Here is a 25,984-nt window from a genome sequence, read left to right as displayed (position 1 = left end):
GTGCCTTGAGTGTCCTGCTTGCTGCTCTCTCCTGGTTCCAGTTCATGTTAGAGTCAGACCATGTCACACAGAATAATCAGGAGAGCATTTTTCTAGTGACCTCTGGGAGGACTCTTGTTTATAACTTTCAAAGCTAGAGGGAGTAGCTGTGCCTTGCCCCTAGTGTAGAAACTGCCTAGTGATCCGTCTTTACCGGATTCTTGGACTTAATTCCCATAGAACTAATTTCTTTATGAGTTCTGACAATCATGTAGTATCAATAATAGGAACTCTCTTATAGGGATGGGAATGTAAAATGGTACAACCAGTTTGAAAATTTCTTAAAAATTTAAACATATACCACCATATGTTCCAGCCATTTCCACTCCTATTTATTTACTCAAGAGAAAGGAGAGCATATATACATACACAAAAGCGTGTACAATAATGTTTTTAGGGGCCAGCCCAGTGGCACAGCGGTTAAGTGCGCACGTTCTGCTTCTCGGCGGCCTGGAGTTCCGCCACTTGGCAAAAGCCATGCTGTGGTAGGCATCCCACATATAAAATAGAGGAAGATGGGCAGTGTAGTATACTATTCCAGTGTGATTTTTTTTTGAACTAGTGGTTGATTATTGGTATACTTTCTCATTACTTTTCCTAAGAGTTTAATAATGAATTATATTTCCTGAAAGTAATATTAAATGGCGTTCTTGAGCTTTTTGTAATATCATCCACATAATTATAGAAATTTATCCCTGAAAATTCTATCCCAACCTTCATCTTTCTAAGTGGAATTATTCTTAGGTCATTCTCAAATAGAAGTCCTTGCATACACTTACCTCTATTTCTTTTTTTTTTCTTCTCCTTTCTTTCTGTTTAACTTTTCTAAACTCTACCATATCTGTCAAATCTCTTGAAAACATAATTTAATGAGTCAAATTACTTTCAAATTGTTTTCACTGTAAGACAATCTCACTTTAATGTATGTATTGATTTTTTGTTCTAATGGCTAAGAATAAAAATAAACATTTGTTTTAGACATGCATTAAAAGTCCTTTCTAGGGGCCAGCCCAGTGGTGCAGCACTTAAGTGCCCACGTTCCACTTCAGCAGCCCGGGGTTCGCCGGTTCGGATCCCGGGTACCAACATGACACTGCTCAGAAGGCCATGCTGTGGTAGGCATCCCACGTATAAAGTAGAGAAAGATGGGCACGGATGTTAGCTCAGGGCCAGTCTTCCTCAGCAAAAGGAGGAGGATTGGCAGCAGATGTTAGCTCAGGGCTAATCTTCCTCAAAAAAAAAAAGTCCTTTCCAGTTGTATTCATAACTTATTTTACTGTGTTAAATTGATTGCCTTTATGAAATGGGATAAAAGTCTTGCTCTCTTCCCTTAAATAGTAAAGTGAATATAGTTCAGCACCTGTAATGTCTCTTCCCTCCGGTTGGGATAATTTATATTCAATATCCCACACTAGAACTTTTCAGCCCAAAATGAGCTTTTATGCACACTATTTTAAGAAATTGGCTTTTTCCTTGGAATAATCCCTTCTCCAATATTTGATTCTGTCCAGTTGGTTTTGAATCACTTTGTGATACACTTCTCTTAGTGTACTAATGCAATAAGAACATGCACAGCAGTGTGGGTTTGCTTGCGTTATTGTGATGTCCCTGTTGTGGTTCTGACTGGCTCATCCCTTGCTTTCGGTGTTGTTCCTTTTAGGTCATCACACGGTGGAGCCTTGTGGCAAGCCTGCCCTCACTCCTAATAATTCATTCTCTAAGGTAAATAACCGGCTGCTTTCTGCATGTCATACGTCCTTATCTATGGCTTGTTTATGTCTTGAACAAAACTGTTTTCACATTTAAATATTTGCCCTTTTAGATGCGTGTATTGATAGTGGGAATATATTTTAGTGCACTAAAAGGCCTGCCCAAGTAAAACACCCAACGTAAAGCCCCACACAAGTAACTCTCCATCATTTGGCACCTACTCAGCTCTTAAATAAGCTAATTACTTACGTAGATAGCCTTAGTGCTGGGATTTTTTATTAATGTGCACAATTCTTTTGATTGTCTCTTAGATACCCAGAAGAGAAGAAAGTAATTGAAAGTGAAATTGGTCCTTTGGGTTAAGGTTGACCAGCAGTGACTGTCAAATGACAGCTCTCTGCTACTAGTGAGGAAAAACAGTAGCAGCAAAAGAAATAGGTTTACTTGCGTTTTGACATGTCGAAAGTGCTTTACCACATAATAATTTGAAAGAACCTACATCATGTAAGATTAGGGCAGAGAAATCTGGGGGTGACGTAACAAAAGTGTTTTAATGCGTAGCTACATTCCACGTCAGGCTCTCTTTAAGGCTACATGCATGCCCGTTTGTTTGGCTAACCGTTCTTTTTATGATTTTCTTTTGGCCTGTAATGTACATTCTAGAATGATCACAGCTGGATCTCCATGTTGTGGAATCATTTCATCTCCCACACATCCCATACAGTCCATTCTGAACCTCACTATTTGAATGTCTTCCCATGTAAAATCCAGAGCTGAGGCATTGCTGTCCTAGTAACCTGAAAATCTTACCGTCTCAGCAAGGTTTCTGGACATGAGCTGCGTTTAGTCTAGGAGGAGAAAATGAATGTAGTGACCAGAAGCCCAACATTCTGTGCCTTTCAGTTCACTACATTAATTCAAACTTGTGACGTGGTTTATTTAGCAAGTCCTGAAAAGATACTTCAGCAGAAGAATTCCAAGGCAGAAATGATCAGGACAGGAAAATAAAACTTTGTTGGTATTTGTATGTTTGTGGATTGAGATTCGGCAGCACTTGCTGTTCTCTGTTTATTCATAAGGTCTCCAGTTTCAGAGAGCTGGAGCAACTGAATTTTCATATATTTCTAGTGTTAGTCATACGGTATAGTGCTTATTTTCAGCATGTTGTTGAAAGGGAGACAGGTTTCTGTTTCTGTTTAAATTAACATAAAACCCTAGAAACTAGGACTTTGTTTTCATGGTTGCAAACATTTTTTGTTAGAGTTAAAATCTTCCAGGAAGTCTCTCAGACAACATTCTGTCCTTGAATCCTAATGTCTGCACTATGAATTTCTCATGAAAATTGAAGTGTCACAGTCCAGCGACACTGTTTAACATTCTGTAACCACTCTTTTGAAGAAATAATATTTTGGAGAAATAACGGATTTGGATCCTGGGCGTGGACCTACATACCTCTCATCCAGCCATGCTGTGGCAGCGTCCCACATAGAAAATAGAGGAATGTTGGCACAGATGTTAGCTCAAGGACAATCTTCCTCACCAAAAAAAGAAAGAAAAGAAAAAGTAAAATCTTCAGAGTAAATCACTTTTATTTGTATAAAATTATTTTAATTTATTCTAATCATTTAATTTTGCATTTTTGCCCAAATCGTTTTTCTTTTAATAGGCTATGCATCATGAAGTGCTTTATAATTTTACTATTAAATTATAAAATTACATTCTATTTAATAATTACTTTATAGTTAGGAACTCATTGTTATTTTTCTTAAATTGAGATGAAATTTAGACTAGATTTGAAAATCTTCATACCTAACAGTTGATCAGGTACCTGTACTGGAGTCTATGTCCGTGTAACAGCTTCACAAATACTTAAAAGATTGATTTTTTTTTTTTCTTTTCCCTCAACTTCTAAATTTAGTAATCCCATTAAACTTTTCTAAAAAGCTCTATGGAAGACAAGTCACATAAAATATGCCTCAAAAATGAGGTTTCTGCAGTCAAATAAGGTTAGGAAATACTATATAACAGATTTCTCTTTTGCCAACTCAATTTACATTAGCATTGTGATAATTCTTGGAATAAAAGTATTGATTTAATGTTGTGTAATCTAGTGTTTCCAGACGTGTTTGATGACAGAAAGTTTCATCCCCTTTGCACTTTTCATTGCACTATTTCCTAGAAACACTGATCTAAGGTGGGGAGATAGGAAATGGATTTCGTGCTAAGGAGGAAGGGGAGAAGGACAGAGAGGAGCACTGTGCAGACCCTCCTTAATCCTGGAAGTTAGTAAAATAGGAAACTAATGATTTGCTTTGAATTTATGTTTTAGGTTAATGGGGAAGAAATAATTGAAGTTTTGTGCCCTGAAGTAAAAAGCTCTACTTATCAGATGAAGGGATCAGCAAATTTGAGTCTCTCCAAAGATAGTTTTCCAGATCAGTCATCCAGTTACTCTAAATGCCCTAATAATTCAGGTAATAAAGAAATCTTAGGTATCTTCTCTATGTGCCTTACATGTTCCTATGGCTTTAAAAGGGAAGATTATTGTTCCAGAAATAAAAGAACAATGTAATATTAATTATCGTTGACTGTATTACTGCACATATGTCTAGTATTCCTTCTCATCTCTAAGTTTAAAACTATTTTTAGATGATTGAAAAGATAGCTGTTTTGCTTGGTAATGTTCTTGTATTCTTTGAAGCAGCAATTCACAGGCTACCAAATAATTTAGAAGATTTTTCTTGGGTATGTTTGGACTGCTCTGTTAGATCCTTAATCTTTGTAACATAATCTCTTTAGTTGAATTTCTTTCATGAGTTAATAATTTGGGATTATTTTAAGAAAATAAGCTTTAAACTATTAATGTCTTTTGGAAAGGTGTATCACAGGCATTGGTTTTGGCTTATTTTTGTCCGTTGCATCTGTGTGGTGGTGTGTCCTAGCAGCCAGAGAAATTCTAGAAGTAACAACAACGAGGTCCCGTCAGCGTAATCTGCTTTCCAGTCATGGCTGCTTTTCAAAGTAGATGCTTAAAATTTGAAAGACCTAGTATATTCTGTTTGACACATTGTCTCTTTCTCATATCAATATTTTTAAGTAAAACTCCATGTAAATTACTGTTTTTCAAGAATCTGATATACAAGAAGATGACATTTGTGATGATCCTCAAGAAGCTGAAGTTATCCAGTCTCTGCTGGATGTCGTGGATGAGGAAGCCCAGAACCTTTTAAACCAAAATAGTGGAGCAGGAGATGCCTGTGCTCCAGGTAGATGAACCACAATGAATACGTTGATACACTAAGGAGAACAGGAAGGCCTCTAGGGAGCATTTTAATTCCTCTTGGCCTGTTCATTTCTCTTCCAGGTGCAATGAAAGCCAATGAGAAGTTATCTGAAGAGAGAACAGAAGATACAGACTGTGATGATTCACCTTTACCTCAAGATTTTATGGAGGTAAGGATACCTAGATAAAGACTGTGCTATATTTTGTTAGAATTATATATCTCCTCACTTAAAACTTCCTTTCTCTGCTGAGGTCTTACCTCTGCCTACCTCCCAATTCCCCTCCTAGACGTGAGGTAAAGATAATATCCCCGTGGCTGGTTAGTAACCTCAGTAAGAGCTAGAACGGATGTCATTTACTCATTTTAGAGAAAGAACTTACCTTTACATCTCTTTTGGTGAAGGTGTCCATTCAGGAAAAGAAGATAAAAAAAAATCTTGGTTTTTTTTTTTTTTAATCTTTAGTTATTTTTACACCAAATAAAAGTTGAGAATTCCAAGATCCCATTCCAGTTAATACCTAACCTAGGTAGAAAACTTGATTTTTATCCTTGAATGCTCCCTCCTGCCCCTCATGGGTCCTTGGTCTTAATTATCATGGAAACATCTAGTTTTTCCAATTATTCCATGGCTTTTGCTGCGATTCCTCTGAGATTTTAGTTGAAATTTGTTTTAAAAGACTTGGACAACTGACTGATTCCTAATAGACTAGAATAGTTGGATTCAAACTAATAAGAATAAGGTGTGCAGGAATTAGTGCTCAATATATATTATATGAATGTATTGAAATCTTAGAAAACAGAAGTTGGAATCACCAAGATCATTTCTTGTTTTACTAAAAAATTACATGTAGAGGGAAAAGAAGGGAATTTCATTTATTACATTTAAAAGTCATTTTATCCTGGTAAAAGAATTATTACTCAAGTTTCCTCAAACAAAAAAAAAAGAAAGTTTAAAAATAGTGTTGATAGACTTTTCAAATTCTTATTTAAGACTTTAAGATTTCAGATCTTCTGGGACATCGAGCTAAGAAAAAGCATGAAAAGGTAGATAAATTATATGTAAGGCTGCTCAAACTAGGCATCATCCTGTTTCTATAAATCTGGTCTGGCTCAGTATTGTAGGATAATTTCCCTCACAGTTGTTACTCTTCCTACTGAACATATTCAAAATTGTCAAAACCAAGCTGGTTTGGATTCTTACAGTAGTTACCAGGCACGTACCCACACACAATCTCATATACATGTGATTATGTTCATTAAACATCTAAAAATAATGTGTATAAATACAAGGAAACTTACATCCATTGACTATGTGTGTCTTAGTCTAAAAAATGATTACACAAATATCGAGTATCTCAAACTGTATCATACTGTAGTGGTTTTGCTTAAGACGTTCTTTCGTACTATCAGGATATTAATAATTATAAGGACAATAAGCTCTTTGAACAAGATTTTCTGAACATTTTAAGTCATACTAACTTTAATTACATTTTTCTTAATAATAATATTTAAAGTGCCTCTTGTATGTTCTGAAGTCTCTTTTAACTAAGAAAATAAAAATCTTTAATCTCCATCTTTAAAATGTATCCAATACCTTTTCTTTAAAAAAAAACCTTGTTAACATAATGTAGATTCTCATTTATACTAAGCTATAATAACAAAAGTTTATACCAGACAAATTCATTCAAGTTGCTTTTTTGTTGTTTTGATTATGAAAATACTACATCCTCATTGTAAAAAATCACTTCCAACAGAATCATCTAAAAATGCAGGTTCCTTTTTTGACCCGTCCCCCATCTTCACCTGAGGTAGCTATTGTTAACAGTTTAGTTTTTGCCCTTCCATCATGCTTATGAAAACGTAGGATTTATATACAGTCATGTGCCACATAGCAGCGTTTTGGTCAACAATGGACCACGTACACAGTGGTGGCCCCGTCAGATTAGTACCATACGGCCTAGGTGTGGAGTAGCCCATATTATCTAAGTTTGTATCGTACACTCTGTGATGTTCACACGACAAAACTGCCTTATGACACATTTCTCAGAATGTATCCCTGTCATTAAGGGACACATGGCTATACTTATGTAATTTTTTTTAGTATAAATTTTATCACATGGTTCTAAATTTGGTTCTCACTTTACAATTGATCATTACCCTCTTTCCACATGAGTGCATAAAAATCTGCCTGAAACTTTTTAGGCCTTCCTGTTATTCTATTGCATAGATATACCATGATTTATTAAATTGGCTATCTACTGAATTTTAAATTTCTTACTATAAACCACAGTGCAACCATGATCCCTATTTCTCTATACTGTAAACTCTCAGGCCTCCCTGACAGAATTGATTTTACAAAATGTAAATGATTTGTCTGCTCTGACTACTTCTCCATAGACTCTACTTCCTATTTCCTATTCTTCCCTCATTCCTGTTTCCCAGCCCTCCTTGCTCCCACCCCTCACCCTGGGATTTCAAAGGTTTATGTTATTTCTCTGGTTCCTGCTGGCGTTTGAGTTTGCAGTCTGTCCTAGTCTGCCTGGGCTGCCATAACGAAATACCATGCACTGAGTACCTTAAAAGACAGAAATTTATTTTCTCCCAGTTCTGGAGGCTGGCAGTGCCAGATTAGGGTTGGTTTCTGGTGAGGCCTCTCTCTGTGGCTTGCAGATGGCCGCCTTCTCACTGTGTCCTTACGTGGCCTTCCCTTTCTGTGCGTGCGCTCACGGTGTCTCCTCTTCTTTTAGGGACACCAGTCTTACTGAATTAAAGCCCATCCACATGACCTCATTTAGCCTTAATTACCTCCATAAGACCTCCGCTCCAAATACCGTCACATTGAGGACTAGGGCTTCAGCCTGTGAATTTTGGGGGGATACAGTTCAGTCCATAACACCGTCTTTGCTTTAACCAGTTATAAAATTTAATTAAATAAAATTTCATTCACAAGAACAACAAAACAAAAGCCTAAGCATAAATTCAACCAAAAATGTACAAGATTATATTATGAAAACTTTAAAACTCTACAAAGAAGCATAAAAGAAGTATGAAAAATATTTCTTGTTCTTTATTAGAAAAACCTAAAATTTAAATTCCTGCTCGATTCACAAAGAAACTAAATATGATCTCATAAAATATTTTGACTTTTTTTTTTTAATGAGAGGCAGAGTAGCTTGGTAAAATGGTTCTAAAGTTCACATGGAAGAATTAAGATGTAAAACTACCCAGGGCAAATCTAAAAATTAAGGTTTGTGGAGGGAGAATATCCTCCCAGTTATAAGAAATACAAGTTGTCCTGCCACCAAATTACAGATAGATCCCACAAATTTATGCCTTGAGAATTCAAGATGTTTAAGACCAAATATTTTGGGCCAGTCCATTCTTAAAAATAGTAAATTAGCAACTTGAATAGATGAGAATTCTGCTTTGGAAGAGGTTTTGACTAATGGTAAACAGAACAAAGTGAAAAAACAGATTTAAGAAAAAAAGAAGACAAGGTACTAAGATAAACACATGAGGAAGTTTCATTTGTATCAAACTCTAAATGTGTTAAAATCACTATGGAAATTATAAGCAGACAAATTCAAAAGAGACAAATATAACTAATCTCCATAGCCAGAAGGAAGGCTGAGCCAGTATTCTGGAAAAGTTTTCTGTTTTGTCTTATATTTCTAGAACATTGCCTACATTTCAGTAATTTAAAAAGTTCCTTAGAACTTCTGAAAATGCTCAGTGTTTTGTAAGTGCACCACACTGGGATCACCCTAAACAAATTGTAGGTTATTTACTGAATTGATTCTTAACAGGATATTCTACAGCCCTGAAAGTTTTACCATGTGCCAAACGTTAAGCTGCTAATCGTTGGTATTATAAAGAGTATAGAAGTGTCTTTCTTAAAAGGAGAGATTATCCCTCTGGTAGTTAGATGTGCACAGTCATCAAATTTGTCACTTTATTGCAACTGTCTCTACACTTGACTTCCTCTTAGTGAAGCACCTCAGACCAAAGTCTGTCTTATTTGTGAATGAACGAATGAATGCCGACATTATTGTAAATTATTGTCTAAAGTTTCAAACTATTCACTTAGCTATTGCTGAACTTGTTTGACTGCTTATGGTGTATCTCCACCATAACAGGGTAAGAAGGGACGTCGGGGTTTCTGTCCTAAATTTTGCTTGTACAGTCTAGCAATTTGGGAGATATACACATGTAAATAAGTAAATGTAATTTTAAAAAACTATAATAAAAACGTATCCTGATAATGTTTATATGGAGTTCAGAGAGAGTTATAAAGAATTGGGGAACGATAGGGGCTACACAGGAGTAGGTACGTATGGTTATTAAAACTTCCTAGAGAATTAGCATTTTAAAGATAATTAATAGGTGAGATAAGATAAGGGAAAGCATGCCATACAGAGATGCTGCTTAGCAAAGACCTGAAGTCTGGATCAGCCTGGACCATTCAGGGAACTAAATAATTGCAAGTAGGGTATCACCTGGTATCTTGAAAGCTAAGGCTGAAGAGATAGGCAGGGATGAGGTCATGAAGTGACTTAGACACCATGCCAAGGAATTTGGTCTTTCCACATCTCGGAGCGAGCAACTTTCCTGAAAGCGAGAAGTGCTGAAGAGCCAGGACGAAGAGAAGAAAGGCACGTCCTCTGAAGACATGGCGTTGCTGTGCTGAAGTGCATCAGGATGCTTCCTGTGTTATTTGTAATTCTGGTTATTCTAAAAAAATTTTTTAATGAAAAACTTTCAGTACCTTCCCATCACCTATAAGATAATCCTGCTTTTAGGATCCAGGCAAGGCTGCCTTTATGAGCAGTTACCCAGTGCAGTCACACACAGCCCAGTGCTTAGAAGGGCTCCATACTTATTTATAAAATAATGCTGTGCCATCACTGTCTTGAAATTCTTAATAACTTTTTAGCAAGAGATCCCATATTTTCATTTGGCACTGGGCGTTACAAGTTATGTAGCTGTTCCTGGATCCAGGAGATATCTCCTTTACTCTTCAAGTTGCTGGATCTGGATTCTTTGAGCAATAGGATTGCAAACTAACCTTGAAATGGCTGGCCATGATAAAAATTTTAAACCTTTTCCTTGACACAGTACTATAGCTGTCTCCACTTGCAAAGAGCCTACCACCCAGAATGAGGAGACTGAGGCCAATCTCCTTAACCCCGCCCTCCCCAAAACACAGGTGAACTTTGCAAAAATAGTTGGAAATCAGTTAATACAAGTATCACTGTAGTTTATTTCCGGTTGGGCTTTCTCTTACTGTTTTAATGTTAATAATAGCGTTTGACCCTTATAAAAGACTTTATACTTTTCAAAATTATTGCACACATAGTAGATTCTGAGACCAGGGTTATGATGGGAAATAAGAAATCCAAATGACTTTACTTGGGGAAAAAAATTTAACCCAGGCTAAAATTATCACCTTCTACAAACAGATAAGGTCTAAGAAGCTTCCTTTTAGTTGTCAGTGGATAAAAATAACCTACTTTTTTTCTTCCTCCATAGAAGTTCTGCATCTCCCTCAAGTAAATTGAAATTGCTATCAGAATAACTTTATTGTAAACTTTTTAACCTACAAAGTCTGTAACTGGAAGGTCATATTAAAGGTTTATATTTTTGTTAAGTAAGGGAGACAGCCTTCTATGGCTCAGGCATGAGCATGTGTGGGCACAAAGTGGTAAACAGACATAATTCCTGTCCCCAGGGAGCTTACAGTCTAAAAGTATCTTCCATAGGAAGAGCTTTGTGGTGAAAAGAGATGAGTGATTTTGGAGAACTGAAAGACAGAACCATGGGTTTGAAGCCTGTTAAGTGAAGAGGACAGTAAAACCAGAGAGATATGGGTTATAGAGGTGGACAGAGGCCAGATAATTCAGAGTCTTGAAATGAAAAGAATTTCCCATTTGTTAAAATAATTTGTCCTGATAAAGATTGAAATGTAAGATTTACTAACCATGTAAGAATGCAACTTGGCGTCTCCTTCTAATTGTAGCTAACCGCTCCTGCAGTATTTGGGTCTCTGAGCACCATACTCAGTTAAAGTGCGGGCTGATTGATCTGTGTTCCCTGTGGAGAGACCCCTCACGTTAGTAATAAAAAGGCAAAATAATTTAACACATTGGAAATTACCAAGATTTTTCTTGAGTGCCCATTTTCAGATTTTAAAGTTGAAGTAGTATAAAAACATATGCTAAATATGCATATCTAAATAATTGTTACTTTAGATTTTCATTTTGCTTTCTCCTTATGTCTGTACCATTAATATCCCTTAATACTAATTATTATACCGTTAATAACCCTTAATATAATATTAATGTACCGTTAATATTATATAAGAAATGAGAAGTCAAGGTGCATGTGAAGGTGAGGCACTGGAACCTGCAGAAACTCCTGGGCCCTGAAGACGCCTCAGCCGCAGTTTGACATGTATTAATTCAATGTCACATGTGTCTTTGTAATATGAGGATGAGCAATAACAGTAAATACAGGAAATAACAGGAAAAATTGAGTATTATGAGATTGATTTTTTTATAATGGGTTAATTTCATTTTGATTTGTTTTCATTATAGTCTACCAAAATGAATGGCTGTGAAGGATGTTGTGAAGAAAAAGTAAAAAGTGAAAGGTAAGAAAATAATTTTTTCAGAAAATTTTGTAAAGTATAATAATTCCATTCTTTTTTAGAAGTCCTCTGAAGATTTCCATTTAGATGTTGCTTTTAAAATTAATTTGTTCTTTTCTACTAAAATGAGAATTGAGTAAATTATGGAACCATAGTTGAATATTAAGAATGTTTTAAAATTATTGTTACAAGGAGGTTCTAGTGACATATGAAAGTGTTTTTGTTATAACATTGCTCCAAAAAAGCAGTATTCTCTTAACCATGGGGAAAAAAATGGAAGAAAGGTCTAAAAGGAAATGTGCCAACAATGATGATAGTAATCTTCTCCTGATAGGATTAAAGGTGACAAATTTTTCTGTTTCTCTATTCTTCTATACTTTACAATTTTTTTCTCTAATAAAATAAAACCAGAGAAGATAAGAAACATTTCTAAATCACACAAGTTTTTTTCTTTTTGAAAACAGTTTCTAATATAAAATAAGATTTTTTTGTAACACTAAACGGTGTATCAGGAAAAATTATCTGTATATTGTTGGCCAACAAAGTGGTTGTCATAAATTTTGCTTCATATTAGATAATGACCAAACAGTCAAAGGGAGCTATTTGCGTTTTCCCAGACAAGCAAATTGACAGTGAATTTTTCACTAAGTGGAGTTAGACAAGGGTGTACCTATTATTAATGTAGAAATGCATACAGTTTTATACTTAAAAGATTTGCAGGTATCTGGGCCAGCTGCCAGTAAATGTAAAGATACAGGCTCTGCCCTGCTTGGGAGGGGAAGGGGGAGAGGGAAGGAAAGGTAAATTAGTGTTAATTTCTTTGGGTACAGTTGGAAACACTATTAACATACAAATTTTATTTGCATGTTACTAATTCTTGGTATACTTTTTTTTCAATTTTAACATCTCTGAAATCATGAAGAGTCTTAAAATTCCAGCCATCGATATTATTTCTTTCTTAATGTAAACAAAATAATAGCGTACCTTACAATGATGAGTATCATAGATTCAAGGAACTGTGGTACATACCCTTTGACCTAGCAATTTTATTTCTAGAAATTGGTCTCACTACCATATGTGTACAAAGATATTTCTACAAGAATATTCATTGCCACCTTGTTTATAGTAGTAAAAAACCATAATAGACACAAAATAAATTAGTGTGTACTGTACTCGTACAATGAAATACTAAGCAGTTGTGCAGAAGAATGAGAAAGAAGGAATGCCTGATGGAAGGATTTCGAAAATACATCCTTGCAGACAAAGTATACTTACTAGAAGACAATCCTTGCAGACAAAGTATACTTACTAGAAGACAAAAACAACCTCATGGATTCAGAACTTACAAATTAAATGTTAATTGTGACCCACAAGTAGTTGAAGCAGAGGAAAACATCCACCATAAAAGCAGTGTAATTGCTGCCCTGTTACTGACATTTTGGGAGCCTTAGTACATGTCCTGCTTTGATGGTGTGCACTAATGTCATCAGACAAATGGACTCTGCTTTGTTCCCCTGAATATCAGAAAGTAGAAAATGTATTCAGGCTTCTACATTTTCCTTTTTCATCTCGTCTTAGTACTAAACATTGTTCTCCTACCTAGTTTCGTTTCTAGCCATCCACCTTACCAGAGAGGTGGCATCTGCTATGCACCCCTAGAATAACGAGAACTTGTACTGAGTTTTATTACATTAAGTGAGTGCCCAAATACAGGAGTGTTCTTTTAGCCCTCAACGGTAGCAAAAGACTGATGTCATCCATAGGGACTTCTGTAAATAAATTAAGATACATTCATACAGTACAATAGTAGGCAACTGTTAAAAAAAATAAAAGAGAGAGCCAGCCCTGATGGCCTAGTGGTTAAAAGTTTGGCACTCTCACTGCTTCGGTGGCCCCAGTTAGTTTCCCGGTTGCAGAACCAGACCACCCGGCTGTCAGGAGCCATGCTGTGGCAGCAGCTCACATAGAAGAACTAGAAGGACTTACAACTAGGATATACAACCGTGCACTCGGGCTTTGGAGATGGGGGAAAAAAATGAGGAAGATTCACAACAGATATTAGCTCAGGGCAAATCTTGCCATGCAAAAAAAAATGACACAATTGTAATCAGTCATCCATGTTAAAGGGTGGAAACAAACCACCACCTTCTCAATCCCCAAGAAGAATCCTTTGTCTAAGTTTTAGAGACTTGGGATTTTTTTTTTCCTCTGAGGAAGATTTGCCCTGAGCTAACATCTGTGCCAGTCTTACTCTATTTTGTATGTGAGCCGCCACCACAGCATGGCCACCACCGAGTGGTGTAGGTCCACACCCAGGAACCAAGCCTAGGCTGCCGACGTGGAGCGTGCCAAACTTAACCACTAGGCCACAGGGCCAGCCCCAAAGACGGGATTTGTTTGAGGATAAATATTAAGCTATTTTAAACAATTCTGTACCTCAGTTTAATTTACTTCTACCAATAAATTTTAAGAATTGTGGGCTTGAGTTTTTTTAGTCAGGTAATCTATTTTAAAATACCATAATAATTGTAGATGAAATAACTTGTTTGAAGACATAATACTTAGATTTATTTCAGCGAAGATTATATGAAGAAAATAGTACAAATGTGTTTTGTTGTCATAGCTTAATTCCGAAATCACAGGAAAGGAAGACTGATGATGAAATAACATGGGGAAGCGATGAATTGCCAACAGAAACAACAAACCATGAAGATTCCGAGAAAGGCAAGAATTTTATTAGCAATTTTTTTCATCAAAATGGATAGAAAAATTGTGTTTGAAAATTACAATTTTCAGAATATATGGATCTGTTATTTCACCATATGTGTGCACTCTGTGGTTCTATATGTAAAGTTAGTCACATAGACAAACATCAGCATTCATTTATATAACCAGATATTGCACAGTTATAGGCTAAAATTCTCAGTGGCTTTGAGTAAAATGTGCAAATAAACATATAAAGACTTTAAATGGAAACACAAAGTCACATTTTGCCGTTTAGCCATTCTGGAATGAGAAGTCAGGGAGCACGTTTAGTTTATAGTAAAGTAGGTAGAATAGCTCAAAGATGGAAAATTATTACCCTGGAGTCTCAACTTCATTTTTAAGAGTGGGAGTCAGTCGATCTGTCCTGACTCTTCCTGCCTCTCTCATCTTATAACAGAGCCAGTGCAGAAATTAAGTTCTGTCCAGTGTTTCATGTCTCTTTTTTCATATAAGGAAATGTTATACTAATGCACTGAAAGAACATGGTTTTGTAATTTGAAATCTTAATTGTTAACAGAAATTAAAGAAGTTGAATTAATACTTTTTGATTTAGGGGCCAGCCCCATGGCCAAGTGGTTAGGTTTGTCTGCTCCACTTTGGTGGCCCAGGGTTTCGCCAGTTCGGATCCTGGGCACGGACATGGCACCGCTTCTCAAGCCATGTTGAGGCAACGTCCCACATGCCGCAACTAGAAGGAGCCACAACTAAAAAAATATATACAACTATGTACTGGGAGGCTTTGGGGAGAAGAAGGAAAAATAAAAAATTTTAAAAAAAACCAACTTTTTGATTTAGGTAGACTGTTAGTGTCAATGACGGTGCTCCTGTCAACTCCTGTAGCTCATGCTCATCTCCCCAGCCTTTGAGCTCCTGTTCCATTCACACTGAGTTGTCTAAAACGTTTGCAGTTATTTCATATGAGTGAATTTTGTTTTCACAGCTAGGCTTCGCCCCAGCCAGATGTTCAGCTTCTTCAGGTGTCTTGTACAGCTTTGTGTCCCCACAGTGCCTAGCATTATTGCTGCCTCCATCGTAGCTGCATCATCAAAATGCCTTAAATAACAGATTGACATAATTAAAGCTGCACCTGTGCAGACTGTAGCAAGAAGTCTCTCCTACCTTTTCCTAGATATAGTTGCCTTCTGTTAGGAGCAGTTTCCATAGAACAGGTACTAAATTAGATGCGTGTCTCTTCTAAGACACTGATATCACTTGTTTGATAAACTCCTGAAGACCCCAGCATTTCGTGTGCATGAGGAAAGTTGTCACCTGCCAGAGGTACTGGTCCCTGAGATAGGAGCAGAAGGAATTTCAGCTACAGACAAAAAAAGGATTTTGTATCCCATTATAGGAAAAGGGTTGATGTGTTTTACATCCTCTTCTTGGAAAACGTTTACATGTATTTGGTTGTACATGGATAGTTGTATCACGTCAGGTGGAGGGAAAAGGAATTTCGGCAACAGACAAATGCGGGGTGGGGAGAGAGAGGAGACGTCAGTGTTTCTGGTGCAGTGTCGCATTGTGAGGAATCTCTGAAGCACCTCCCTTCATCTTTCCCCCATGTGCTTGGAAGAGAATTTAAATGCAGAGTAATAACAGGACTAGATACATTTTTGTCAAGAAAACAGTGCCATTTGAGTCAAGAAAAGTGAAAAGAAACAGTTTAAACTCTTTTAGAAACTGTAGGTAAATGAGAGCCAAGAGCCTTAAGAACTTGTGGAACAGTCAGTGAGGTGTTTCCTTAAAAGTTGGGTACAAGGGCCTTGCTGTGGCCAAGATATTCCTGTTTGATAGTAGTTATCTGCCTCCCTATTATTTCTATTGCCTTATCAATTCTAAAGACTCTCACTTTTGTAAAAATAGATGAGGTGAGAATAGGCTCCAGTTAGTTCCCTTATTGGCTAAATCAGTTCCGAGAGAAATCTGTTTACAAAATCAGCTGCTGTCTTCCGTTAGATCCCCCCTTCCTGAGCAGCGAGGAGCTCGCCGTGCTGCCCATCGTCAGGGTGCTCCCCTCGGGCCGCTACACTGGCTCCAAGCTGAAGGCAGTGCTCCGGATGTTGCGGGGTCTGCTGGACCAAGGCATCCCTTCTAAGGAGCTGGAGGTGAGTGGCTTCTGCCAGTGGTTCTCTCCCAAAGTTACATGCAAGGTTAGGAGAAATAGTGAGAATTTTGAAAATGTCCATTACTTTACTACTTTACTTCCAACTATAAGAGCACCATCTTGTCATATCTAGCAGTGAATTAATTTTTTGATTAGGACCCTAATAGTATTGATTTAAAGGGATCTCTTGAGCCACTTTCGAGCTGAGTAAATTTCCCTGAAGATCATCTTCCCTGCTTCATATGTAGGGACAAAGAGGGTTTTTAAAGAGTCAAGCGTCAATTCCAGTCACTCACTAAACTTCTCAGTTGATACACTGCAGGTGTGGTTCTTCATTAGCAACAGTTTCTGATTTAATACGGCTCCAAGAATGTGCCCCTCGGGTCAGAGCAGCAAAGGTTCAGAGCCCTTGCTCCCAGGATCCTGCTGGCACTATCCATATTTACCACTAGGCGAAAGAGAAACATAGCACCACTGTGGTTTGGGTTTACCCTGCCCGTCTCCTGCAAATCATCTGCTTACTTGCTTGCTTCCTGAGCCTTTTGAATCCACTGGAGTGAAAGGAGCTAATTTCGACTGAGAGCTTCTGTGGTGTGCTATGTGCTTTGTATTTAATGCTCAAAATGTATAAATCCCATTAGATAGATTTGGAAACAAGCTCGCAATAGTTAAGTGTACTCTTCCTCTCCGTTTTGTGGAAACGATTTCTTCTTTAAGGCCTTAAGTTTAAAGGTCACCATCTCAGCAACCTTCTATCACAACCCTATAAAAAGTAGATCTTCATATTTCTTTATCACAGTAGCTTCTTAATCTCTTCAAAGCATATATCACAGTATTTGTTTGTTAACTTTTTTACTGCCTCTTTCTCCCAATGGACTATAAGCTTCAGGATAGTCAGAATCATATTTTCTTTCTCACCACTGTATTCCCAGCATTTGTTACAGTGCCTTGCATATGGTAGGCATTTCCAATATATATTAGTTGAATGGATGGATGGATGGATTAGCTAATCAGTGAATGAATTGAAGTGAAAAAGAGTTGACTTTAGAACATAGGAGATCTAACCACAGTTCTACCACATGGAATATTCTGTGATCCCACAGACAGTATAGTCAAGAAATTCTGCTCTAGTTTATTCGTTTAAGCCAAAGTTGTTTTTATAAGTTGTATTTTTTTCTAAAATATAACTATAGACGTCTTTAAACTGATATTTAAAATTAAGGTGCAAAGTGGTGCCTCGCAAAGTTAATTGACTACAACATGTTAAATTAAAGACATTTGCAACAATAAATTTCAAGAACTGGTGTAGCAAATGAGCATGGGAATTTTAGGCTTATTTGTCTTGACAGACATATATTTCTTAACACTCAAAGTCTGCCCTGATCAATAGCCAGTTTTGCACCCAGCACATTTAAAGCATTTGCAGTTATTACTGAGTTACTGCTTATCTCAACAAATTTAACTTTGTTTCCATTTTTGTTTACAGAATCTTCAAGAATTAAAACCTTTGGATCAGTGTTTAATTGGGCAAACTAAGGAAAACAGAAGGAAGAACCGATATAAAAATATTCTTCCTTGTAAGTTCCAATTTGGCTTCAAATCAAATGTATATTTAATATAATTTGAACTGATTTAAAACTTTCATGCTAGTTTACCTTTTCTGTCTCTCGCGTAAGTTTGTATGCACACACACATTCAGAGATTTACATCAGTAACAAATAAATTTAGATGTACAATGAGAATTCTTTTTAAGATTGTCTATGCATTTCAAAAGTCAATCAGAGCAATCTTAAATATTTCTTCAGACATCCATGAATTTTTATTAGCATAGTATTAGAAATTAATCAGTGATGCTAAAACAGTCATTTTAAGTCTTTAAAAATATGAATTGGCCTCTGGATGAGGAATTTCTTCGTTCATCTATCACAACCAGCATCTGTTTATTCCACTCATTTTAAGTTTAGAGAAATGACTATGATACGTGATAGCCATGTACATGCGTGTAGCTACAGTGGTACTACCAGGCTGCAGTATACTTTGAACTGTTTTAGATACCAGAAGGAAAAAAAGGCAGTTCTTTTTACCCACGTTTTACCCATTTCACCAATCAACATGTGATTTTTTAAAAATTATATATGAATATATGTATTAGCCAAACATTAACATCTAGAAAACTTCTTCTAGTAATCATCAGCCGCATTTATAGACATTAGCACATTGGATTACACTGTATGACACACTGACCCTGTCTTTGCCAAGAAGTCATAAATAACAGAACCAATAGTGTCAAATCACGCAGTAAATAATAATACAGTTGAATTTTTTCATCAAGATGGAATAGACAAAATTCGTTTTGGGAAGCTTCCTGTAAGAAGTAAATCTTAGCTTTTTAAAAATAGAATAGATCATGGTTTGTCATAAAGGAGGTGAGAATTATTTCAGGCAAAAAAAAATGGCCAGACTGGCATCTCAAAAGTCAGAATGGGAAAAGCCATAAATCCAAAGCTCCTGAGTGGATTTGTTTTTAGTAGTGGATCAAAACTACTGAAACTACTGAGTGGACTAAGAGAGAAGCCAAGTAAGAGAAGGGCAGTTGATGAAGGATTTTGAAACCTATTCCAAGGGAAATGACCTCCAATGTAAAAGTACATACAAATTAATTCTCTTGGATAAGATGACTTATATATACCTTTCTGTGGGGCAATCTGGTTTGGAAATGTGTATTTTGACTATATGAAATTACTATTAGACAAAGACAAGAGCCTGTGTGCCTGGAGAGTCAAGTGAGCTACCTGTTTGTTTATTGTTTATTATTTGGGCTGCTTATTAAAAAGAATCTAATTTAATTCGATGAGCAAGAGTTAATTATGCCAATTGTATTTGTAATAAGTACTTTAATAGTTTCACTATAATATTAATTTTTGTTTTGGGAAATAATTTTTAGCCTTGTCATTCGTTATTAAATTCATTATTATTGTCATCATCATTGAAGATGGAGAAGAGTAGCAAAGTTGTGTTTCTCTAGTTACTTATTAAGAAATTCTAAGTTCATTTATTAATTTTAATTTCTTCAACCAAATCTGTGTAAATAATAAATACTGAGTTTTCTGTCAGAAAGAAACTCACTGAGTTGACATCTTAGATATGCTTGTAACGTGAGTGAAATGAGTAAATATAAAATGGTTTGACTGTACTACAAGTCAAAAATACACCTTTATTGAAATGTGTTTGTGATTTCATCTACGGTTATGAGGAGTTTCTCATAATCTTTGACTCACCTTGTTTATAAGGCTCTTGTTTCAAAATGCCTGACACAGATGCCTCTATTTTGTGGTGGGAAATTCACAGATGATGCTACAAGAGTTCCTCTTGGAGATGAAGGAGGGTACATCAACGCCAGCTTCATTAAGATACCAGTGGGGAAAGAAGAGTTCATTTACATTGCCTGCCAAGGACCTCTCCCTACAACTGTTGGAGATTTCTGGCAGATGATTTGGGAACAAAAATCCGCAGTGATCGCCATGATGACCCAAGAAGTAGAAGGGGAAAAAATCAAATGTCAGCGCTATTGGCCTAATGTCGTAGGCAAAACAACAATGGTCAACGACAGGCTTCGGCTGGCTCTTGTGAGGATGCAGCAGCTGAAGGGCTTTGTGGTAAGGGCGATGGCCCTGGAAGACATTCAGGTCAGTGAGTTCAGTCTTCCGTTTACTAAGGCGTATCTACTAGTTAGATTGCAGGCCTGGACTCTTTCTGTGATCGCGTCAGTGTATCTAAATAAAAGCCCGTGACTTCTTGGTTCCCATTTCACCAGAACTAATGCCACCTATTAATTTTTATCTAACATAAGCTTAAATGTGAATTCATGAATTCTGCCAAACTGTTTCCTCCAGTATGTGCTGTATTAAAATGAAAATGAGAAGACAGGACTTTTAATGTGATCATCCATCATCCTTTACTGAGAAATAGAACAGAATGGCTCAGAAGCTATGTGCAGGAAAGTCATTTTTTTAAGGTCAAACCTCTAAGTAGACTCAATAAAACTTTTAAAATATCTCTAAGTAGAAAATATTCCCCCTTAAAGACCACATATTTGGTAATACATGGACAATTGTAGCATAAATACTTGTCATTCAGGTTGTTCCCACTGTGGGCGCCTAACCACTGAGTACATGTAGCCTCAATTAGAATAAGTGAGTCTCCCTGAAGTAGAGCTGCTGCTGTGTCCTCACCTCCACACCCCTCACGTTATTTCTCTCTTCCCCCCAGGAATACTAGCTGGGTGAGAGAAACGTGTTTCCTCTTGGAGTTTTAGCTTTCTTAAAGAAACAGAGAGTAATTTTATGTTCATAGAAACAAACCGTACTGACTCAGTTCTATTGGTGGCATGTAAACTTGGCCTGAGAATTTCCTTCATGACTTGTGATTTGTGATTTTATGAAGAACTAAAGATTATACTTCCTTATTCGTTTACACCGGTCTATCCATTACTTACGTGAGCACAGTTGCTCAATATTCCTTCAGTGATTTGCTTATTTAATCAACGCATGTTTACAGAGCTCAGGCCCTGTAATGGAATCTAGGGATTCAGCAGTTAACACCACAGACTAAAAGAAATCCCTGCCCTCATGGAGCTTACTCTCTAGTGAGGAGACACTGGTGTTGATGGTGCTGTGGAAGAAACCGTGACGGTGTCGAGTGAGCCACAGGGATATCTGGGGAAGCATTTCTGTCAGAAAGCGTAGTGTACAGGCCCTGAGACTGAACTGTGCCCAGTGTTTGTAAAGAACCACAGAGAGTCCCTGTGGCTGGAGCGAAGCTGCCGGGAGGAGCAGGTGAGGTCTGAGAGGGAGCTGGGCTAGATTACGTAGGGCTTAATTTTAAGCCATTGCAATGACTGTGGGTTTTATCTGCAGTGAATTTAAAATGGGGTCATAAAAAAAGGTGGTTATTTATATAAAAATGTAATTTGCTTTTAGGGTTTCCAAAAAGTAATTTTTTACCAATGTTTAAAATGTGGATCTAGCAACCTCCGTGATAAAGGCCCTCTGTGTGTTGTTTGATGGAGTCTTTCTGTCTCTTCCACTTTTCCTTTGATCTGATCAAAGTCATAATTTGACAGGTCGTAATTTGAAAGGACAAAATAATATTAAGAACTAATTGTGTGTGAACAATGTAGTATGCCTTTTTCTACTTATTCTATTGTATAATTTCAGACAGGAGAATTGCGACATATTTCTCATCTGAATTTCACCGCTTGGCCAGACCACGATACACCTTCTCAGCCAGACGACTTGCTCACTTTTATCTCTTACATGAGACACATTCATAGATCGGGCCCCATCGTCACACACTGCAGCGCTGGCATTGGACGCTCAGGGACCCTGATATGCATAGATGTGGTTTTAGGATTAATCAGTCAAGATCTTGAAGTGAGTACAAGATACAGGCTGAACGAACATTTGACCAGAAATAACAATGGAACCTAAATTTTTAATAATGTCTTGTGATCTTGGGATTTTTTTCTTATTTATCGGTTTGGATGAATGCCTTAATTATCTTACTATATAAAATTGTGTTTTAGTAAACGTTCAAAACTGCATAGACTATAATCAAGAAGAAATAATATTTCAAACTTTGTTTAACTGAGCTTTTGTAACCATGTGCTCAAAAGTCCCTTATGCAGCCTCGCATTGTATTCTTTGTGGTCTTGAGGCTTCTGTAAGATATAGTCAGCGTTATAACCACACTCTAGGGATAGAAATATTGAAGCACAAAAGAAAATCTGTTTCTGAAATGAAAAGGCTTATATTCTTTTTTTGTCATTGTTACCAATAGGTGGGAAGTGTATATTTTGTTAAAACAAATTGATGCTGAATAGTCTGTGTCTAAAAATTACTCCCAATTAAAGAATCATTACTTAAACAAAGCTAATAAGAGTATAATGTTGGGGCTGGCCCAGTGGCACAGCGGTTAAGTTCGGACGTTCCACTTCGGTGACCCAGCATTCTCCGGTTCAGATCCCGGGTGTGGACATGGCACTGTTTCACAAGCCATGCTGTGGCAGGCGTCCTACATGTGAAAAAAAAAGGTAGAGGAAGATGGGCACAGCTGTTAGTTCAGGGACCATCTTCCTCAGCAAAAAGAGGGGGATTGGTGGCAAATGTTAGCTCAGGGCTAATTTTCCTCAAAAAAAAATTAATATATATATATATATATATATAATCTTGCTTAAAACTTAAATTAGTATAAACCTTACTTAAAATATTGGAATATCTTACTATACATAATATATAATTAAAATAATTGTCTCTTAAATAATTTTAGTTAAAAACGGCTCAGTCTTGCTCTTCACAGTCTATTATATCTACCGTAAAAATTGAGGGAGGACAAAGCAAAATAGTCTTTTTCTCCCTTGTTTCAAACTGTTAAATATTGGTGAAAATAAAAAGATCAGGAATTTTATTCTGAAAGGCAAAATGTAGGAAAAATAGTTTGCCTTGTTTTTAAAAACGGTGATATTAGAAATCAGTCCAATTTCAGAGGGAAGAGAATTTTTGGTAGAGATTTTCAAATAGAATAACCCTCCCTAATTCTTAGAAAGCTCATAAATAAAATTATCAAATGATAGCAGTCAGTTCACCAACTTATTTTGTTCAGAACAGTCTCCCGAGACTGCTGGAAGGGGAGGGGAGTGGGGAGTACAGTAATCTGTAGACACCGCTCCTCTCTGAATGTTTGGGGTTCAAATTCGGTTGCCCTTTTTATCTCACATATCGACGCTTGTTTCCTTTGGCAGTTTGACATCTCTGATTTGGTGCGTTGCATGAGACTACAGAGACATGGAATGGTGCAGACGGAGGTGAGTCTTGGTTGGTGTCTTCTAATGAGGATTTTTGTGAAGTTTCTGATATTTTAAAAGTTCCGTTTAAACCATTTCTCTTTTTTGAGGGTTCCCACACTATTGCTTAAAACCAATAATTCAGAAAAAAAATGAAAATATTTCTAGGGTATCTTCTTTAAATATTGCCTTTTAATTTAAAAAAATAAGAAAATGCAATATCTGCACTGAATAGATTCAGAGAATGGAGCGGCATGTTGGGGGCAAAAATTTGTGGTGGTACAAAATAGCAGGTAACTGGTGGCATTCCTTCCCCACTTCCAACCTAAGAAAGAGAGAGACGGTAATATTCTTGCTGCAGAAATTCCCCAAGTGAATAAAGCGAAGACCCCTGCTAGAAATACAAAGATCTTCCTGTGCGGTGGTGAGGAGGAAGGCAGGGAATAAACACCTTCGATAAGCAAATTATATAGGGTCTTTGAAAGTGCTAAGTGCTTTAGAGGGAAAAAGGTACAGCCGGGTAAAGAGGACGGATTGGGGGTGCAAACTTACATTGGGGTGGCACCACCAGGAAAGTAACACATGGACAGAGATTTGAAGGAGGGGTCGTGTAGACATTTGGTAGTGAGAGCCCCTCCGGCAGACAAAACCACCTGTGTGGAGGTCCAAGGTGGGCATGGGTCTTGTGTATTTGAGAAGGGTCATGGCCAGAGTGGCTGAGGTGGAGGGAGAAGGAGGGGAGGCGGGTGGGGCAGAGCCAGGGCTTTCCTCTGAGTGAAGTGGAGCCACTGCTGGATTGTCAGCATGGACTGCCCTGATCTGACTCACAGTGTAAAAGACCACTCTGGCTGCTGCCTTACAGCAAGACCCGATTTGGGAGGAGCATGCAGGGTTAGAAGCTGGGTCGTCAGTTGGATGGTAAGCAGTGGTGGCCCAGACTGGAGTGGGGGTGTGGATATAGCGAGTAGAGGACGTGCGTAAAGTGAGTTTGCTAATGGGTTCTTTGTGACCTGAGAGAAAGTCAAGGATGAACGTGTAGAAAATGGGACAGAGTTCAAATACAAATGAGCAAAAAGGAAATAAAAGGGTTACTTGTATTCCTGCTCCGCAGAGTTGTTAACGTTTTAGGCAACATTCTTCCATCCTTTGGTCTAAGCACATGTGCGCAGGTGTGCGTGCTCACACGCACGTAGCCATTTGAAATACGACTCCGCTGCAGTATTGTTTTACTTTCCCTGTACTATATTGTGAATTTTTGCTATTTATTTTCAGACTCATTAATTCCTTGCCAAATAACAGGAAAACTCAGGTCCCTGCACCATCAACTTACTAGAGAGTAATATCAACAAAAAAATTTAATTTTCAAAAAACTTTGATTTCCATATTCTTCCAAAATATTTAAAGAAAATTCTTTCATGTAGTTTCTTGGATATTAATTTCTTAACATTTCAAAACATCAAAATGAGTTCAATAAATCTAGAAGAAATTTTCTAGGAAGTTTATTTTTCCCTTATAAAAGCAAATCATAAATATTACCAAAGCACAAAAAATAGAAGCGGCCCACCAATCAAAGACAACTTCGCTTAGCACTCTGGGATATTTCTACCCCCCCACCCCACCCACCCCCAAGGCTTCTTCCCACCTCGTTTGTCAATCTGGTTTCTGTTTTTATAATTTTTATGACAGTGCACAATTCTACATTCTGCTTCTTACATTCCACATTATAACAGAATTTTTCCATATTTTCAAAATTACTCAAATATCACTTCTAAGAGTGGTGAAACTATGTATGTATGTAATATATTCACATTATACATCTAACATCTCTCCCTCTCCGTCTCTTTTTTTGGGGGGGCCATAGGATCAATATATTTTCTGCTATCAAGTCATCCTTTATGTCCTGACGCGTCTTCAGGCTGAAGAAGAGCAAAGAGAACAGCCCCAGCCTCTGAAATGACGTGAAAAGAAGAGCTTCTGGCTGCCTTCCGTTTCTCTCCTGACCTACAGCAGATGCTCCTGCTCTCTGTTTAAAATAAAGGTCGGAGGGCAGCAAGTCCATGCAGTATCGCTATGCTTATTCCCTCTACCTGAGAGGGGCATTCTTCATAACAATAAATATTGTTGAAATGCTGTATTTTTACAGCTACTTTAACCTGTGATAATGATTAAAAGATTTTTAACACTAACTGAATAATGCAGATCTTAGAGATGATTGAGGCAGCATCTGATTATAGTTGACGTTGTTACATAGACACACCAAGTCTGTTTTTAATGCACCAATCTTGTATATAGCAAAATTCTGTTTCCAGTATTTTAATAGAGTTATTTTATAGGGGATACTTGAAACCAGTATTTAAACTTTAAATGACAGTAATATTGGCATAGAAAAAAGTAGCAAATGTTTACTGTATCAACTTCTAATGTTTACTATATAGAATTTTCTGTAATATATTTATATACTTTTTCATGAAAATGGAGTTATCAGATGTTTGTAACTGCATCATTTGTTATACATCATCTCACTTTGTAAATAAAAATACACCTTAAAACATGAACAAGCCAACGTGTGTGCAGACAAATTAAACGTTTTCGGT

General features: G+C 37.1%; 1 protein-coding gene across 16 annotated transcripts in view; it reads left to right on the top strand.

The window, feature by feature from the left end:
• The window catches only part of PTPN13 (protein tyrosine phosphatase non-receptor type 13), a 204,191-nt gene extending 178,207 nt beyond the window's left edge, over positions 1-25,984 (top strand). For 9 of the 16 annotated variants that reach the window (XM_046656433.1, XM_046656432.1, XM_046656431.1 and 6 more), the window contains 12 exons: positions 1,700-1,761; positions 4,079-4,223; positions 4,878-5,015; positions 5,114-5,202; positions 11,627-11,682; positions 14,303-14,403; positions 16,402-16,550; positions 18,036-18,126; positions 19,898-20,235; positions 21,766-21,981; positions 23,349-23,411; positions 25,252-25,983. In XM_046656433.1, the coding sequence (XP_046512389.1) occupies positions 1,700-1,761; positions 4,079-4,223; positions 4,878-5,015; positions 5,114-5,202; positions 11,627-11,682; positions 14,303-14,403; positions 16,402-16,550; positions 18,036-18,126; positions 19,898-20,235; positions 21,766-21,981; positions 23,349-23,411; positions 25,252-25,347 (1,544 nt within the window). In that variant the 3' untranslated portion in view covers positions 25,348-25,983. Of the gene's footprint in view, positions 1-1,699; positions 1,762-4,078; positions 4,224-4,877; positions 5,016-5,113; positions 5,203-11,626; positions 11,683-14,302; positions 14,404-16,401; positions 16,551-18,035; positions 18,127-19,897; positions 20,236-21,765; positions 21,982-23,348; positions 23,412-25,251 lie in introns of all 16 variants that reach the window. The other 7 variants (XM_046656429.1, XM_046656440.1, XM_046656437.1 and 4 more) reach the window with 3 other exon arrangements.

The sequence above is a fragment of the Equus quagga genome, chromosome 3, assembly GCF_021613505.1.
Source record: "Equus quagga isolate Etosha38 chromosome 3, UCLA_HA_Equagga_1.0, whole genome shotgun sequence".
Lineage (NCBI taxonomy): Eukaryota > Metazoa > Chordata > Mammalia > Perissodactyla > Equidae > Equus > Equus quagga.
The sequence above is the reverse complement of the archived record's forward strand: the minus strand, read 5'-3'. Positions and strand labels throughout refer to the sequence as shown.